Source organism: Gastrolobium bilobum, unplaced genomic scaffold (assembly GCF_033153095.1).
Source record: "Gastrolobium bilobum isolate Gb01-03AN ecotype WA unplaced genomic scaffold, APGP_CSIRO_Gbil_v1 utg1982, whole genome shotgun sequence".
NCBI classification, from domain to species: domain Eukaryota; kingdom Viridiplantae; phylum Streptophyta; class Magnoliopsida; order Fabales; family Fabaceae; genus Gastrolobium; species Gastrolobium bilobum.
Window position 1 is genome coordinate 150,470 of NW_026897008.1, and position 16,705 is coordinate 167,174.

Genomic DNA, 16,705 nt, shown 5'->3' on the forward strand with positions numbered 1-16,705 from the left:
GACCCCTCAAATCTAAAGTGTATATATTAAACAATTATGAGAAAACGAATGGAGTAAATTCACATATATCTATAATTTATTATGTAGGTACATGTATTTTACAAAATTTAAAACCATTTATTTTCTCGTCAATATTTATCAATGTTATATTTTACTCACACTCTTATTTTGAAAAGATCAAAATTCATATAGAATATAGTAGGATAAGAACTTAATAAAGGAGCTGATGAAATTTTACACTACCAGGCATTTGATGTACAATTATATAAATAGCTTGAGAATCAAATATTCTTTCACCCTTTCGTGTTCCCTTTATTGTTGAAAGCTCTGTTAAAAAAAAAAAGTTATGACTAATTTATAAAGAGTAAATGAGTTTTTTTTTCCCAAGCTGTCAACATTTGATTTAGAAGAAACATAAATGGAAGATTTGATTCAAAAAGCTTAATAGTATATGTTTATCGTCAAGTAAGAAATAAATAGATAAAAAATCTCTAATGAGAATGGTGACCAAGGCAGACCCAAGGGGTAGCTAGGATTGACAGCCTCCTCTTCTCTAAATTTTGAATTTTTTTATTATATATAAAATAATATTTTTATAATATTAGTAGATTATTAGTTCTAATAACAAGCTCATCCCTCAAATTAAAAAAAAAAAAAAAAACTAAAGAAAACTCTATCCCCAATCCAACCACTGTTGTCTCAACTCTCAAAAATAAAAATAAAAATCAAATACGCGAATCAATAATCAATTGACACGGGGTTGTTTCACCTTTATCAGTGATTTTGAGTTCTAACCTGGATACACAACTGTGTTAAAAACTTAATATGAAGAGGTTTGCCGCATTTATGATATTGCCTGGCTCGAATCTGATTTAGTCAATGGTTGTTGATGATCAGATATTAAATAGTTTATTTATACAAAAAAAATCTTCTATAAAAGCAAAAGAGAAAATATTAATTAGAGCAACGTCTACCTCATTCTCCCCTAGATATCTCAACTCACAATGCTATTCGCAGCTTTTGATACTACATGAAACCATTATGCAATTTCACATGATTTTATAGGGAGTCAACAATTTTTTATTTTATTTTTATTATCTCATTCAATTTCTTCTTATGCATCCAAGGCTGCAACTTTATATATGTGTTACTTTCTTCCTATTTTATTGAAGGTTGAAAAATAAATTTGGCATAACATCAAAGCCCAAAAAATCTCAAAACAAGTAGTGTAATTTAGTACAAATAGAGTAAAAACTTTTATGGGAAAACATTCTATTAATTTTGTATGTAGAGAGTCCTTTGAAATGAAATGAATTTTGATCGAACTCTCTAACAAATAAAAAAAATAAAAATTAATAAAGTTATTTTTGTTTATTATGTCACATTATAAGTACTTTTATTTAAAATATTTTTTTTATTTTATTTTCACCCCATCATACAAGTTCTAGGTCCGCCATCGATGGTGATTGGTGATAACAATTTTAGTGATGAATGAGGGTTGCAATGACAACAATAACAATAGCCACAGTAGTAGCATATATGGTAATGACGATGACGAAGGGGATGGACCAAGTACTAGTGCAGCAATACACTATTTCTTTTTTTAGTACAGATACACTATTTAATCATATGTTATTGCATTTTTAATTAATTTTGGGCAGTTATATTTAGTATATTTTCACCCTTATTATTCTTATTATATCAATTTGAAATTAACGGTTGGAAAAGAAAAGAAAAGAAATTTAAATGTCGTCGATTTCAAAATGATCCAACGATAATCAAAAGGGTAGTAAAATTAATAAGGCTAAAAATATAGTAAATATAACATTCTCCATTTTGGGGCGGTTATACTTACTACCTTTTTAGTCTTATTATTTTCTAGTATGATGATAATTATATGGGGAAATTAAATTATTTTAATGTATAAAGAATCGTTTCAACCCTGAGAAGTGAAGATCCATTAATAGTTTATATATATATATATATATATATATATATATATAAAACAGCCCCTCGTACAAGAGTCATTTGGGTCTGAAGTATGAATATTGCACGGAACCTTTTTTTTATTTTACCTTGTGCTGACTTAATTCCACTAGAAAATAGAGGACGATGAGTATCAAATTCTTGACCCCATGGTCGATGATCACCGACCATGTAAAGCAATCCTTTCACTGAACAGCTTAAGTTAACAAGTAATAAGTCTTAAATGATTTTTATATTATATCTCTTTAACATAATGTGAAGATAATGTGAAAAAAAAAATTCATAGTGGTATAGATGACAAAAATAAAATCTCAACCACTATTGCATAAAATTTGTACACGTCCTTATAGCTAAATTAAACTTGGGCAGTAAATCAATTGAAACATGCATTTTACTTGACAAAATTTATTTAATTAAGAAGGTTGAGATAGTGACCCAAGTATAGAGAATTTACCTATGTAACACTTATTATAAAGGGAGAAAAAATTAATAATTTCACTATGCTACAAGTGGGAGCTCCTCAATTTCAACGAATAGTTTGAATGGATTCTAAGACTTTTACACCCTATAAATAGGTCCCTTGGTATATGGGGGGGCAAAGAGAGGCAAAACAAAAGTATGACGCATCATTGACAATTAGCACGCAACAATTTTAGCACAAGTTCTCTTCATTTCGTTCTCTACTATATCTGGCAAAGACTTATCATGTCTCTATCTCCACTTTACTGAAGCTTTGTAATTTACCAAACTCTCACGATACATATTTATTTTTAGTTATTCTTTTCCTAAGTTAATTTAGAAATCTATCATTGTCAAAGAGCATGGTGTTGTATGGGTTCCTCCAATAGGTGGATATCTAATTGGGATCACCACCTTTGTTGGAACACTCTCAAGGGCTTTTTGACACAAACAATCCAAAATCGGAAATATTTTATCTGTTTGATTTAATTTTTTTGGTATTTTATCTGTTTGATTTAATTTTTTTGGTATTTTATCTGTTTGATTTAATTTTTTTGGTTATGAAATGGTGACAAAGTGTGTAACTACTTCGGGTTGAGAAGTTATTTATGATAAAGCTCTTCCCAAATGGGTGTCTCCAGGATTCAAACCTTTCCCACTTCATTAGTAGGGGTACGTTCAGGGACCTAGCCAACAACCGTTAGGCCAACTCATTTTGGGTATCTGTTTGATTATTGGGAATTGTAAGAGTCATGTAACAGGATGGAAGACACATCGTTCGGTGGGACCCACAAATTTTGAAAAAAGAAAGAAAATGAGGCGCTCTTATCGATAAAATTTGTGAGTGCAGGATTGTTTTTTTTCATTCTTATTACATAACTCTTGCAATTCCCTTGATTATTTTGATAAATCATTTACTACTGTAATGCAAAAAGACGTTCATTTGCGCGTTTAAGTCGTACATCACTCTGTGTGTGACTTGTGCAAAAGTCATTGTGTGGATGTAAGACGCATATGGAGAAGTGCACCACTTGAATGCACACATGAATGATGCGTATCTTGTAGAGCATGACACATGGTAGGCATGCGCTGACTTTTGCACAAGTCGTGCATGGGATGATACACGACTTGAACTTGCACATCCCATATGCACATTTCACTTGTATTAGATTGGTAAATTGTTTAACTAAAGAATTAAATGGGTGAAATATTTCCAACTTTTAGGAGTGACAATTCGGGTTGATATGTCACGACACGAATATAAATACACTTAACACAAACACAAACCACTTATTTTGCTGGTTGACACAACATGACACGATTAACCCGCAACCTCAAAGTGTGTCGCTTATTACGCGGGTTGACATGACACGAATAACTTGTCAACCTCAACGTGTATTGCTTATTATGCAGGTTAACATACACGATAAAACACAAATAATCTATTTATGACACTATACAACATGAATAACTTGTAAGAAGATTAAAGTGGGTTAATTTCCAGTTCGCAAGTTGACATGCGACACCACAAATTTTTACTTGTCAGTTTTTGTTAACACGAACGCAACATGAATTTAAAAATGGGTCGTCGTCCACGTATTGTGTTGAAAATTGTCACCCCTGCTAATTTTGGATTTTATGGGTCAAAAAGCCAACTTTCAAGACCACTTAACATAAAACTTTAAGGGATTAGGTCTTTCCTCTTTATATAACACACTATTTATTTTTTATCTAATGCGAATTTGTATTTTTCATTCATCACACTCAATTTATATTTTCAATATTGTTTTCTTACACTCATTCAAAGAGTAGAGTCAATTATTTTTTTCTCCTAGTCGGGTCACATTCAGATGTATGACAACATTATAAATCTTCAGTTTTCATTTTCATTTTTAACTTTTTTATTATTTGGACTCTTAAAATAGCTGTCCCTAATATAGACCCAATGCTTGAATTCATTGTACTGAGGAAAAAATTGTAGGATCATCTTCAACTAATAGAAAAGAAAATTCTCAGACGAAAAGCTGAGCAAAGGCATCAAAGTACACGAAAAATCTCTTAATGTATAAAGAATCGTTTCAACCCAAAATTTAAACTGAGAAGTGAAGATCCATTAATAGTTTATATATATATATATATATATATATATATATATATATATATATATATAACACCCCATCGTACAAGAGTCATTTGGGCCTTAAGTATGGATATTGCACGGAACCTTTTTTTATTTTACCTTGTGCTGACTTAATTTCACTAGAAAATGGAGGATGATGAGTATCAAATTCTTGACCCCATGGTCGATGGTCACCGACCATGTAAAGCAATCGTTTCACTGAACAGCTTAAGTTAATAAGTAATAAGTCTTAAATGATTTTTATATTATATCTCTGTAACATAATGTGAAGATAATGTGAAAAAAAAAAATTCATAGTGGTATAGATGGCAAAAATAAAATCTCAACCACTATTGCATAGAATTTGTACACGTCCTTATAGCTAAATTAAACTTGGGCAGTAAATCAATTGAAACATGCATTTTACTTGACAAAATTTATTTAATTAAGAAGGTTGAGATAGTGACCCAAGTCTAGAGAATTTACCTATGTAACACTTATTTTAAAGGGATAAAAAATTAATAATTTGACTATGCTACAAGTGGGATCTCCTCAATTTCAACGAATAGTTTGAATGGATTCTAAGACTTACACCCTATAAATAGGTCCCTTGGTATATGGGGGGCCAAAGAGAGGCAAAACAAAAGTATGACGCATCATTCACAATTAACACCCAACAATTTTAGCACAAGTTCTCTACTATATCTGGCAAAGACTTGTCATGTCTCTATCTCCACTTTACTGAAGCTTTGTAATTTACCAAACTCTCACGATACATATTTATTTTTAGTTATTCTTTTCCTAAGTTAATTTAGAAATCTATCATTGTCAAAGAGCATGGTGTTGTATGGGTTCCTCCAATAGGTGGATATCTAATTGGGATCACCACCTTTCTTGGAACACTCTCAGGTGCTGTTTGGTTTGGGTCTTTTTAATATTTACCCATCTATATTAACTAAGGTGTTGTTAAAGCCAACGTTTGTTTCGAAAGATTTTCTCCAAATAACCATCTATGTAAGTTGCATGTGTTTCACAACTTTGACTCAGAAACCAACGTTTTTGCACTGTTTAGAAAGCAAAGTTGCATGTGGTTTTTGATGAGAACCCGGATATGCTACCGTAGACACACTTTTTGCACTGTTGATTTCATAAAGTTACCTAATTTTTCCAGTAAAGTTTTTCCCCACCAAACAACTTTTTTTTACATTTTTCTACCTATCTCACTTTATCTATCTTTCCAATCATTTCTCTATCTATTACATTTCCCTACTATTCCAAAAAAATTTCATCAACCAAACGCCCCCTCAAGGGCTTTTTGACACAAACAATCCAAAATCGGAAATATTTTATCTGTTTGATTTAATTTTTTTGGTTACGAAATGGTGGCAAAGTGTGTAACCACTTCGGGTTGGGAAGTTGTTTACGATAAAGCTCTCCTCAAATGGGTGTCTCCAGGATTCGAACCTTTCCCCCTTCATTGGTAGGGGTATGTTCTGGGGCCTAGCCAACAACCGTTAGGCCAACTCACTTTGGGGATAAATCATTTACTAGTGTAATGCAAAAAGACGTTCATTTGTGCGTTTAAGTCGTACATCACTCCATGTGTAACTTGTGCAAAAGTCATTGCGTGGATGTAAGACGCATATGGAGAAGGACACCACTTGAATGCACACATGAATGATGCGTATCTTGTAGAGCATAACACATGGTAGGCATGTGCTAACTTTTGCACAAGTCGTGCATGGGATGATACACGACTTGAACTTGCACATCCCATATGCACATTTCACTTGCATTAAATTGGTAAATTGTTTAACTAAAGAATTAAATGGGTGAAATGTTTCCAATTTTTAGGAGTGACAATTCGGGTTGATATGTCACGACACGAATATAAATACACTTAACACAAACACAAACCACTTATTTTGCTGGTTGACACAACACGACATGATTAACCCGCAACCTCAAAGTGTATCACTTATAACGCGGGTTGACATGACACGAATAACTTGTCAACCTCAAAGTGTATTGCTTATTATGCATCTTAACATACACGATAAAACACAAATAATCTATTTATGACACTATACAACATGAATAACCTGTAAGAAGATTAAAGTGAGTTAATTTCAAGTTCGCAAGTTGACATGCGACACCACAAATTTTTGCTTGTCAGTTTTTGTTAACACGAACATAGCATGAATTTAAAAATGGGTCGTCGTCCACGTATTGTGTTGAAAATTGTCACCCCTGCTAATTTTGGATTTTATGGGTCAAAAAGCCAACTTTCAAGACCACTTAACATAAAACTTTAAGGAAGTGTTTGGTTGAAGGTTTATTTTAGGATTGATGGGAAAATGTAGGTGGATATTGGAAAATACCACGTTTGGTTCAAGTTTTTTCAAGAAATACCAGACAAATAGGATAGATGGGTTGATTTTTGGATGAAATTCACTGTTACAGAATACCACTTGAGATGTGGCATTTTGAGATGACTGGGGAAGTGAAAAAACAGGTGCAAAGTTTCTCCCGAACATAGATTTTGCATATTTAAATAAATTTTCCTGGTAATATTTGGGTCAACCAAACAACTTTTTTTACATTTTCCTATCAAACTCACTTTCCAACCATTTTCCTATCAATTACATTTCCCTAGTAAAAAAAATTTCTCTCGAACCAAACACACTACCTAAGGGATTAGGTCTTTCCTCTTTATATAACACTATTTATTTTTTATCTAATGCGAATTTGTATTTTTCATTCATCACACTCAATTTATATTTTCAATATTGTTTTCTTACACTCATTCAAAGAGTAGAGTCAATTATTTTTTTCTCCTAGTCGGGTCACATTCAGATGTATGACAACATTATAAATCTTCAGTTTTCATTTTCCTTTTTAACTTTTTTATTATTTGGACTCTTAAAATAGCTGTCCCTAATATAGACCCAATGCTTGAATTCATTGTACTGAGGAAAAAATTGTAGGATCATCTTCAACTAATAGAAAAGAAAATTCTCAGACGAAAAGCTGAGCAAAGGCATCAAAGTACACCAAAAATCTCTTCTACCATACAGATGAAAAATAATTAGTGCACCAAGATAGAGTATTATATCATTTTTCGTAATTAAGTATAATACTTCATTGTGGTGCCTTGCCTCTTTGGAGACTTCTGTTCATTTTAAGAGTGTATTTTTCAATTAACTTAATTAATTTTCAAATAATCTAATCAAACTCTATACTACTTAGTCATTCATACACTGATATTGTGTCATAACTTTCTCAAAAACTTAAATTATTAAGTAAAGGCACATGAATGAATTTTATATTATGTATCTAATAATAACCTCTCTAATTGATCTCATCGCTGGAAAACTTTTTTTTTTTTTTTTTTTTGGGACCTCTCACAATTAAGTAGGATTCGGTTAAACATTAGCATCATTTCTTAACCATCAATTTTTTTTTTCTTTTTTGGCAATCTGTAGGAAGGAAATAAGCAAAAATCATGTAGTAAGCATATATGAAATAGCTTAAATTTTAGGGCAAAATTACTTCTTCTTTTTTTTCATAAACTCTTTCAATAAGATTTAGACTAAGTTGTTTTGAATACAAAATAAACTAATAGTCTGTTTGGATCCTCTCTTTTTTAAGCTAGAAGCTACTTATAAGCTAAAGCTAAAAAAAATAAAAAACTTAAAAAAAAACTAAAAGCTGTTTGGTGATTACATAGAATTTCTAGCTTAAAAGTTACTTATAAGCATATATTTCAAGAAAACTCTCTCTCTCCCGCCCCCTGTCTCTCTCTATCTATCTATCTATCTTTCTATCTTTATAACTCTTCGTTAAAAAAAAAAACATACAATTCAAGAAAAGCTGACGAGAGCTTAAAAAAAACCTCCTCCTAAGAGCTTCTGCCTTATAGCTTTTTTTTTCATTATAAAAAAAACTTTTTATTATAAGAGCTTTTCTCAAAACCTGTTTGGTCAGCTTCTGCTTATAAGTAGCTTCTAGCTTAAAAAAGAGGATCTAAATAGACACTAATTCAAATACAATCTTGTGAAGATTGATAGGTTCATACTTAGTCACAAATCAAGGGTGAATACAATATTATAATGGGAAAAGCTATACCATGCAGTCACATATACACCATATCAAACAAAGGAGGTTCCTAGTTAAGCCTTAATCAGCCTCTTCCCCTCTCTTTCCCCAGAGCAGGCATAAAAGCCATTATTTTTGTGTTCCCACTATATTTCTTTTTTGCTTATGTAAAGATATAAACATTATATATTATTCACAGAAAACATGGCCAAGGTCTAGTAATTAACTAATATTGTGAAGAACTAACAACTTTAAAATTTGATGCTCTAGTTACTTTTATAGAAGCAATAGCAACTTTCTTTTTTTCCCTTAGCTGAAAACAATCTGAATGTACTTGTTTTGAATCGAAAGATAGTGAAAGTAATCAGTATTAAGAGGAAGGTTGAGTATGTTTCAAGCTGTGTTCATCTAGCCATGAAGTGATGTCACCTAAAGCTTGCATTATTGTTTCATCAGGCTCACCCTCAAGAAGAGCATGGTATGCATCCTTGTAAAGCTTAAGCTTCTTGTCTGAACAACTTGCTTTCTCATACAAGGCTTTGCTCACTGATGGATCAGTCACAATATCAGCCTCCCCATGAAGAATAAATATTGGTAGAGAGACCTGTAATCACAGTCATCACACATGTAAATATGATGAATAAGTTTCATTACATTATTCTCAAAAGACTATACTCCAGGGGAAAAAGTGAAATTTCAGATTTAAACATTAGTTCTAGAAATGAAAGCTCAATACGAAAAGTACAATATTTCTACAGAAACAATCTAATAAAGTTCCAAGATATACTACCATGTAGAAAATGACATAAGTCATTAGCAAGTTAACCATTTTTAGGGTTGTTAGATACATATTAAGGGTATTGTATTGTAAGTTTTACATTTGAGAATATTAGCATCTGCCACAGTAGTACAATGATATATGTAAAGAACTAAGGTTAGCTCTTGTTTAGTGAGATGAAGTTTTCAAAAAAGGTTGCTGTGTTGTGAGAAGCATGCAAATATATTTATTGCGTTCTTTACTATGTATTTAGATCAATTTAAGCATATTATAATTAAGATATTCAACCCCAGTAGCATTTTCAATGCCAAAAAACCTCTACATGTTATGCCATATCAGTTCAAAGATCCCATAAAGACTGAATAGAATTAACATCAATAGAAATCAAACTATTTTATTTTATTATTAGTTAGAACAATCCTCAATCAAAGACCACTTCTGCTATGTCTTTATTACAAGGGATTTGAGCATTTGACTTTATTTTTAAGACTAAGCATGAAAATTATCCCAAAAGAGTTCAGGGACCACGGAGGGAGTTTCATCATACAGGTCCAGTTTCTTTAGACATTTAACAACAAAAGATACATAATTCAGAACATCAGAACATACTTCATTCAATCGCCGTTCTATTTCTTCTGTAGTATTAAGCATTTCTAAAGCTGTCCTTAAGCGCGGTTTATCCTTGTAAGCAATAACATTAAAGGCTGTCTGCATAAAAATCAGAAAAGTGTCAAACACTTAATAACACACACAAATATCTTCAAGGTTACATGGAAGGATGTGTTAATATGCTTAATCTATAGATTATCTTTGTGTTTAAATTAGCAGACCAAAAATAAAACTATGTTGGATTACAAAATACAAACCAGTCCCTTCTTCTCTCTGAAAGCTGCCTCTGCTAAATCCTTTTGAGGAACTAACTTATGCTTTGGAAGAACTTTGGCTAAACCAATCAGGATCTGAGTGACCAACTTTGGTGGAACCATGTCATCTGCAATCTACATAGAGTTTCAACTCAAAGGGAGATCATAACAAAGCCTATCAGAACTACTAAGATGATTGTGTTTGAGGAAAATTACTTTACACATAGGTGCAACAAGAACGGCACCATCCCATGCCTTAGGTTGTTTCAAGTGTATCTTTAATGCAACAGCTCCACCCATAGATTGCCCAAATAGGAAGCTGGGAAGAGAATGGAACTCTGGATTTTCTGCCATAGAATAAACCAAATCTTTTGCATGAATACTCCCATATAGTATTTAGTTGTATAACTTGCATCCAATGTAAAATGAAAACACATGTAATTTTTAAATTGGAAGATAAAGAAGCTTTAGCCTATAATTAACAATGAGATAAAAAACTTCAACCTGATGAATTGCAATTTTATAAAGCCTACTAATTTCCTTTTTCAAACAAAGGTGAATCTATATTCCCCTCCTCCAACCCTCAAAACATATAAATAAATAATCTGAAGTTCCCCTTAGCTTTTAAGTTTACCCTTTCAAAAATTTATTTTTTTCCCTAAAAGCACAACTTTTTTGCTTTGGACCACTGCAAAACACAACTCATCAGTTGACTCATTTTTTATGATATTCTCCGTGAACCTTTCTATTATGGAGCATTACTTCATATATACTACTTTCAGAAGGGAAACTACAAATAGTTTATTTTATTCAACAGAAGTAAATACTCTACAGTTCTGGATCCCTTAACTTTATCCAAAGTACACAGACCACCAGCACACTATGATATGATATTTGATTCCCTTCCTGAGAAGAAACTAATGCTAACACAACAGCTTTATATTGGTTGAATTTCATGACAGGGAGGTCAATGGGAGTATAACTGTATAAGTACCTTTGATTTTCGAGTACTGCTCAATAACATCATCAACAAGCCTATCAAAACTGGGAATATAGCAATGTAGACCTTCTGAAAGACCAAATCCTGGATAATCCATAGCAAAAACTCCATATCCAGATGATGCCAAATTTCTAGCTATTCCTGCAAATAATTTCATGATACAGTTGAGTTGCTAATCCACAAGGTAACTGAATTCAGTTACTTATAGCTCTACTAGTTCTTAATACCAGCTACATGCCTTCAAAGAAAAAAGTGCAAGTGTCTCCATAACCGTGACAGAAAAACACTGTTGCTTTGGGCCTAGATTCAGGAGGAAGCCAACTTTTACAGAAGATTTCTAGACCCCTTGAGTTCTTCTCATACCACTGTTGCATAACAAACACACACACTAAGTGATCATCACATATCAATAGCAAAACAGGACAATGACAAGGTGGCATTGATGATGATTCTTAGCATGAAACAGTTTTAAACTAAACTTCTTACCTCTTTCATTATTAGTCCTTCACATGGAGCCTGCAAAGCAACAAATTATAAAAGAATCAATATTACCATTAAAAGGAAGTAATATTTTACTTAACTTCAACTGAAATAGCACATCAGATCAAATGATTACTGCACCATGTACCCAATTAAAAAAAAACACATACATACACAGATGAAATAATCACTGCACCAAGATTATGTAAATGTCAATAAATTGATGAATTTGAAACAGTATGGGGGGGGGGGGGGGAACTGTAAGAATTTTATTGAACATGATTAGTGAGTGTGATGCAACAAAGAGTAAGAAAGAATTAGCAGGCCACAATAAATAAAAAAAAAATACTCCTCATTAAACCTCGAGAGTTAGGGTGGGGACATTTCTTCGTAATCTTTCTATCACAAAGGAACAGTTTTACTACTCTTTAAGGCTCGCTCTCTTTGAGCATGGCAAAATACTAGACCAAAAAAAAAAAAAACAGTAAGTTTAAGGAGGAATAACTACCTAAGCAATTCATCATTCAACTGTCTTAATTATCATAAGTTCCTAAAGATTGTTGAGCAGTTTTATCTCATATAAAGCATTGATGGCTGACACTATTGACTTTTAAGGCAACATCCCCTTCACCTGTTGCACCTAACTATAAAAAGTTACAATTCAGCTAAAAACATTTAATAGCTAGAACAGACCCTCTTCTCCCTCTTTGATTTCAATTTCTACGGAGTTGCCAACTAGCAATCTCTAAGTCAACGTTTTAAATCCACCTAACCTTTCTTGAACCAGGTTGCAACCACCACGTACTATAAAAATTAATATCCCTCAAAACTAAAGAAAGAGAAAAACATCACAACCAAGTTTATTACAATAGTAGCTGGATGATGCAATCTTCCCCCTCCCCCCCAAAAAACAAAAAAACAAAAAAGAATAAAAATTTACTCACAAAACCAAACCAAACAAATTTTTAAAAAAATGGGGTAGTTGGATTCATTTCATCAATTCGACAAACAACAATAACAACAACAAAACAAAAAACAAGATCAAAGACATATACACATACCTTAAACAGTATATGATCAATTCCAAGCTGAATATCTTTGATGGCCTCACGAGCACGCCTTCTAGAAGAAACTTCATCCATGTTAGCATCCAAAATCTTCTGTAATTCATAATTAACACCAGGAAGCTTCATGGTTGATTCCTTTATCTCTCTCCTCTTTTTCCTCTTACTCTGCAAACAAAATGCAACCCTGAATTCTACACAATTCCAAACACTTTGATTCAGCCTGATTTATATATATCAATAAAAAATCAAAAAAAAAAACTTTTTTTTTTTTTAAAGCATTTCAAAGCACCAACCATCCACAGAGTGGCGTATGTAAAGCTTCATGGATCTCAGAGCCAACGTGGATTTAATCATTACTTTAATAACTCCGAAAAATAAGGTAAATCTGACTCATGAAAAAGGATAATGACAGGTGTGGTGAAAATATAGTTAAGCAAATTTTTTTTTTTAAAAAAAAAAAATTTAAATGGGAAGAAAGGTATATTATTGTTTTTGGTTTTCAGTTTTCTTAGAATGAAAGGTTGTTATGGAAACTGGGATTTGACCAAAGTTATAAACTTTGTTACAAAATAAGAAATAAAAAATCGAGGGAAGAAAAGTATTTTTTATTTTATTGTTTTTTTTTCCCTTAGTAAGAAAGTTAATTATGGAAACCGGGGGAACGTGGAACGTTCTATTCCAACACCAACAAACAAGAGATAAGATGGCAAACGTGTGAGACAACGAGAAAAGGATTCATTAAATGAATTTTTTTATGTTATACTTACAATTTTTTCTTATACAATTATTTTGTTATAGTTAAATCAAAATCAAATTAATGATTTGAACTTTTAACTTGATTTTATTTTGTAAATATTGATTTGATTTTGATCTAATATTAACAAAAATACTTGTAAAAGATTGTAAGTAAAACAAAATTACAAGTAAAACGTACCTCTTTTTTAATTAGTGAATAATTATCCGACTAATTTGATTCAAATGAGACTTATATTGAAATGTAGCTCTTTTGAAATTATTGTTTTCATTTTAAGCTCAAAGTTGAGATCTCCAACTAAAGATAATAAAATTCATATCATTAAGACAATGGTTATTGATTAAATCATAAATTTTGATTAGGGATGATATACGATAAATATTTATACGATTCTTTTTTGGAATTAATGTTTTTCATGTTGTATACGCACATATAAAAATATTTGTATCCATATTTTCTTTTTCTTTTTCTTCTATTTACATGGGACCCACACACTTTTATAATGTGTAGGAAATAAAATTATCTGCTACCTTCTTTTTCAAATTAATTAATTAAACCTTTAATTAGTTGGATTCAATCAAACTATAAAAGGTCGTTCTTTCAAGGCCATGACTCAAATTCAACCTCTAATTAAGGTAAATTAATTAGTTACTTAAATTAATAATTATTGGTTATATATTATTCTTCAAAAAGTATAAAATCATATGTAACCAAAAAAAGAGAGTATAAAATCATATAAATTATATCATTAATGAGTCTATTTTTGGCATTTTCCCAAAAATAAAGTTTGTATTTTTTTAAATTATATATTTTATGTTAATATAATAAATCGAGTAAAAAATTTATAAAGTAAATAATATAAATTATTAATTTATGAAGACTATAATCTCAGGTAAATAATAAAAGTAATAAATTCATGAGAATTATGTATTTACCACTCAATCTATCGATTTTGTCATTTAATTTATAATTACAAATTATAATGTGAAATTTTTGAAATAAATTAAGATTAACCCGTATCGTTAAACGTAGTTGTATGCATACATTAAATAATAATTCCAACGTCTTAAAATATAATTCATTAACATGAGAATTATTACTTCTTGTTGAACACGTATGCTGTTGATTGTAGCACCAGCAGTAGAAACGTGTGAGCAACATTTGATGTTAGAATCAACTAATCAACCTTCCGCAAGCTGATTCTGACTCTTCATTTTATTTTCTTATTTTGTATAGTCGTTTTTATTTGGAGTTTTTCTTCGGGTCAACATTAAAAGAATGTTCTAATAATATATATATCTATATATATAAAGGAAACCCAAACTTTTGAAAGTCCGCTGATGTGTCACTTTCTGGTGAATTCTGAGTTTTGCTTTCACACTACATAGCACCTGCAAACTTTTCTTTTTGGGTAAATTGGAAGAAGAAAAAACTTTTATAAATCGAAATTCACTTTTAAAATCCGAAAAAAATAAAGCAATTGTGGTGGAAGACAAGTTATTTAATGAGCCACTTGCCTTCACATTGGAATGGTCATCTGATTTAATGAGTCAGCTGATTTCAAATTTTGAATTTTGAAATGGAGTGTTTCACCTTTTTATAATGACCCAGTTGTTTTTACATTGGATGTTCATCTGATTAACAATTCGAAATTTGAATTTGTTTGAACTTTTGAAATTAAAATAGGGATGATGGGAAAACATTTGGAGAGTTTTGGGTGGCACTCAGCTGCTGATTTTTAATCTCTGACTCCTTGCCTCTATAAAAGATAACGTTTTCCATTGTTTTTTCGTTTTTTCCCTCCGGTTTTCTATTACGGTCATTGTTATTTTTTCATCTTTTCCCTCTACTGCTTCTTTTCGTCTTTTCGTTCTTCCCAAAAGAAATGGCTTCTAGATATGATTTTATAAAGGATCTGAATCCTACAAAAGAGGACTGGAGGATTAAGGTTAAGGTTGTTCGATCTTGGGAAGTTCCTAACTTTCAACGTAAGGGTTTGGACGACAATGTTGAGATGGTTTTGTTGGATGAACGGGTACATGATACAGATCGTTGTTTTATTGTTTTCGTTGCTGCTGTTATGATTTTCATTTTGTATTGATACTTTGTCTTTCACTTTTTTTGTAGGGTGGAAGGATCCATGCCACTATTAAGGGAACTCTTCAAGTCCGAAAAAAATCACTGATGGAGAAGTGTATTTTATTAAAAATTTCAGAGTTGGATTCAGTAGCGTTAATTTTAGGCCAACCCGTCATGAGTACCGTCTGTCTTTCAACTTGAGGACTGATGTTAGATCAATTGTTCAACCTAATTTTCCTGCGAATGTTTTTGATTTTGTTGATTACGATCACATTGAGAAAGAATCGTCTGATTCTCCGTATTTAGTAGGTAGTGTTGTGTAATGTTTAATAATGGCTGTTGTTGATTAACAGTGTATTTTGCGATTTAAATTATAAAATAGTTCTGTCTTCTTTGCTGTGTAGACGCCATTGGTTTACTGTCAGGAGTTGGGGAAGTGTGTGAGCATGTAGTTTCCGACAGGAAGACAAAGATGATCGTGTTAGAACTCGACAATCTCAGGTATATAGATGTGAAGGAAAAAATTTGAACGCATACAGTGAGCCAAAATATCAAGTATCTAAGATTTGTATCAGCGAGGAGATAATCACAGCATTCCTGAATGATTTGGTTGACCCCAATGTACGATGTTGAATTGTTCATATGAGGTGTCCACAATTTGAATTCATTTATATGACGATTTTTGGTTGGTGTTGATTACAGGATGAAGCAACTTTCGATAATGCTCGCGAAAATGAAATGTTATCATTAGAACCAGAAAAGGCTGCGGTAATCCATTACTTCAATTTATATACGTGTTACATAATGTGTGTTCAGTTAGTAATTTTCCTAGAATGTGTGCTTAACATAATATTTGTTATTTTATTTGATCGACTAGGATGTTGAGAGTCAGACGTGTGACAGTGCTGATGTTGGTGACATTTCTCTAACTTTATTGACACCTGTGATGAATTCTCATGATTCTAACGCTAAGGAATTTAAGTCTTCGGTTGTGCGAACAGCAAAAAAAATTAAGCTTGAAA

At 31.8% G+C, this 16,705-nt stretch overlaps 1 protein-coding gene across 2 annotated transcripts; it reads right to left on the reverse strand.

The window, feature by feature from the left end:
* Window positions 1-8,662: 8,662 nt before the first annotated feature.
* LOC133303370 (caffeoylshikimate esterase) lies at window positions 8,663-13,189 on the reverse strand. Of its 2 annotated transcripts, none has more exons than XM_061503276.1 (9): window positions 13,144-13,189; window positions 12,845-13,041; window positions 11,790-11,819; window positions 11,542-11,668; window positions 11,298-11,444; window positions 10,520-10,650; window positions 10,307-10,438; window positions 10,050-10,148; window positions 8,663-9,266 (listed from the first exon to the last, which is right to left on the reverse strand). In XM_061503276.1, the coding sequence occupies exons 1-9, from the start codon at window positions 13,172-13,174 to the stop codon at window positions 9,033-9,035; spliced, it is 1,128 nt and encodes a 375-aa protein (XP_061359260.1). In that variant the 5' UTR covers window positions 13,175-13,189; the 3' UTR covers window positions 8,663-9,032. The 2 variants fall into 2 exon arrangements, with proteins under 2 accessions (XP_061359260.1, XP_061359261.1); XM_061503277.1 differs by having other exon boundaries at window positions 12,845-13,015; window positions 13,144-13,167.
* Between the last annotated feature and the right edge of the window lie 3,516 nt (window positions 13,190-16,705).